The sequence below is a fragment of the Osmia bicornis genome, unplaced genomic scaffold (genome assembly GCF_907164935.1).
Source record: "Osmia bicornis bicornis unplaced genomic scaffold, iOsmBic2.1, whole genome shotgun sequence".
NCBI classification, from domain to species: Eukaryota; Metazoa; Arthropoda; class Insecta; order Hymenoptera; family Megachilidae; genus Osmia; species Osmia bicornis.
In genome coordinates, this window is record NW_025791113.1 from 453,655 (window position 1) to 455,321 (window position 1,667).

General features: G+C 47.2%; 1 protein-coding gene across 1 annotated transcript; it reads right to left on the bottom strand.

Annotated features, from left to right (window-relative positions):
- Positions 1 to 474: 474 nt before the first annotated feature.
- Positions 475 to 1,443, bottom strand: LOC123988743. Its single transcript, XM_046289494.1, has one exon. The coding sequence runs from the start codon at positions 1,441 to 1,443 to the stop codon at positions 475 to 477; it is 969 nt and encodes a 322-aa protein (XP_046145450.1).
- Between the last annotated feature and the right edge of the window lie 224 nt (positions 1,444 to 1,667).

Here is a 1,667-nt window from a genome sequence, read left to right on the forward strand (position 1 = left end):
AAATGAAACTTTTTGGATCTTATACAATACAACTCCCCATTGGTCCTTTAAAATAAATATTTTGCATTTTTTATTCCTAACGACTTTTTTTTCTAAATGTACGTTCGCCGATTCCTCCGACACGGATGGACCAATCGGAATGAAATCTTTTGCGTCTTGTAGGATATGTCTTCCCATTGGTCCCGTTATAAAAACATTTCGCATTTTTTTATTCCGAACGGTATTCATTATTGCAAAATACGTTCTGGTTCAAGGAATGCACCGTATGCGATGAAAGTTTTCACATTTCGTAGATCATTCCACGATGAATCCGTTTCCTAAAATTTATGCAACTTCTTATTCCAAGGAAAATACCGATCGCGATTTTTCAAAGTTGTCCCTGCAAGTAAACTTCGTCAGTTTCTTTACCAATTGGTTGCTAATAGTAGTAGTAGTAGTATAAGAAGCGGGTGGGGAAAAGAGATACCCCTAAAGTCACCTAGATCTAAGAGTTCTTTTGTGACAACCCGCTGGTTTGTTGGGTTCATTCGCGACCAGGCCGCGGAGGCTACTCATCTTAGCCCCCTTCAGATCATTGGGGCGTAGGAACATCTTACCCCAGATTCTGTATCTTTTCAGAGCTAGAACAGGACATCGGCATAGTATGTGTATGCTGTCCTCTTTCTCTTCTCCGCATAGCCGGCAGTTTATTTGCTCAGCTAGACCGAGTTTGTGTAAGTGTGCTCGTAGTGTTGTGTGGCCGGTGAGGAGGCCTATACAGGTCCTTATCTTTGCTCTGCTCATGGCCACGAGCTCATTGGTTCTGCCGACTGATGGTTGTTGTATCAAGAGTTTTGCCTGGCGGCAGCCCGTTTCTTCCGTCCAGGATGCTAGGTGTTGCCTTTCCAGGTTCTCTTTGATGTGTTTTTTCCCAAGGACAAAGGGGACACCGACTATCTGTTGAACCGGGCTCTCAAGGGTGCCCAGTTTTGCCAGACCGTCGGCTATCTCATTGCCCTGTACACCTTGGTGTCCAGGAGTCCATATGAGGGTGATTTTGTTCAGCTTGCTGAGTTGTGATAATGTTTGCATGCCTTCCCAGACGGTGGAAGATTCCGTGCTGGTCTTTGCAAGGGCGTTTATGGCTGCTCTGCTATCTGAGCAGATGCAGATCTTTCTATACTTAACTCCTAATGAGATCTGTAGTTTCGCGCATTCTGTGATCGCTAGAACCTCGGCTTGGAAGACCGTGGCTAGTTCCTCCAGAGGGAGGCTGGTTCTGTGTCCCATCTTCGGGCCACAGAAACCTGCTCCGAAGCGGTTATTGTTTCCTGAGCCATCCGTGTACCAGATGTCAGTGCCCAGGTTGTTCGGAAATCCTGGTTTCTTCCAGTCGTCCCTAGCTGGTGTTAGGACCTTGAAGGTACTTCGTAGCTGGTACTTCCTAGGGATTCTGTCTTGCATAAGTGTGAATGGGGGGTTATGTAGGAACTCCAGTGCCGTGTGCCCGTTACTGGTGCTCTTCCATTCCCCCAGACACTGTAGTCTGTATGCTGAGAGTTTGGCAACGCTAGTTATGACGTGCTCAAGGGGGGGGACACCCTAAGGCCGCTTGCAATGCGGCCGTGGGTGTGGTTCTCATGGAACCTACAATGGCTCTCAGGTAACTCCCCTGAAGGCTTTTTAGT

Coding starts and splice junctions, on each gene's coding strand:
- LOC123988743 (XM_046289494.1), bottom strand. CDS start 1,443: ATGCAAGACAGAATCCCTAGGAAGTACCAGCTACGAAGTACCTTCAAG.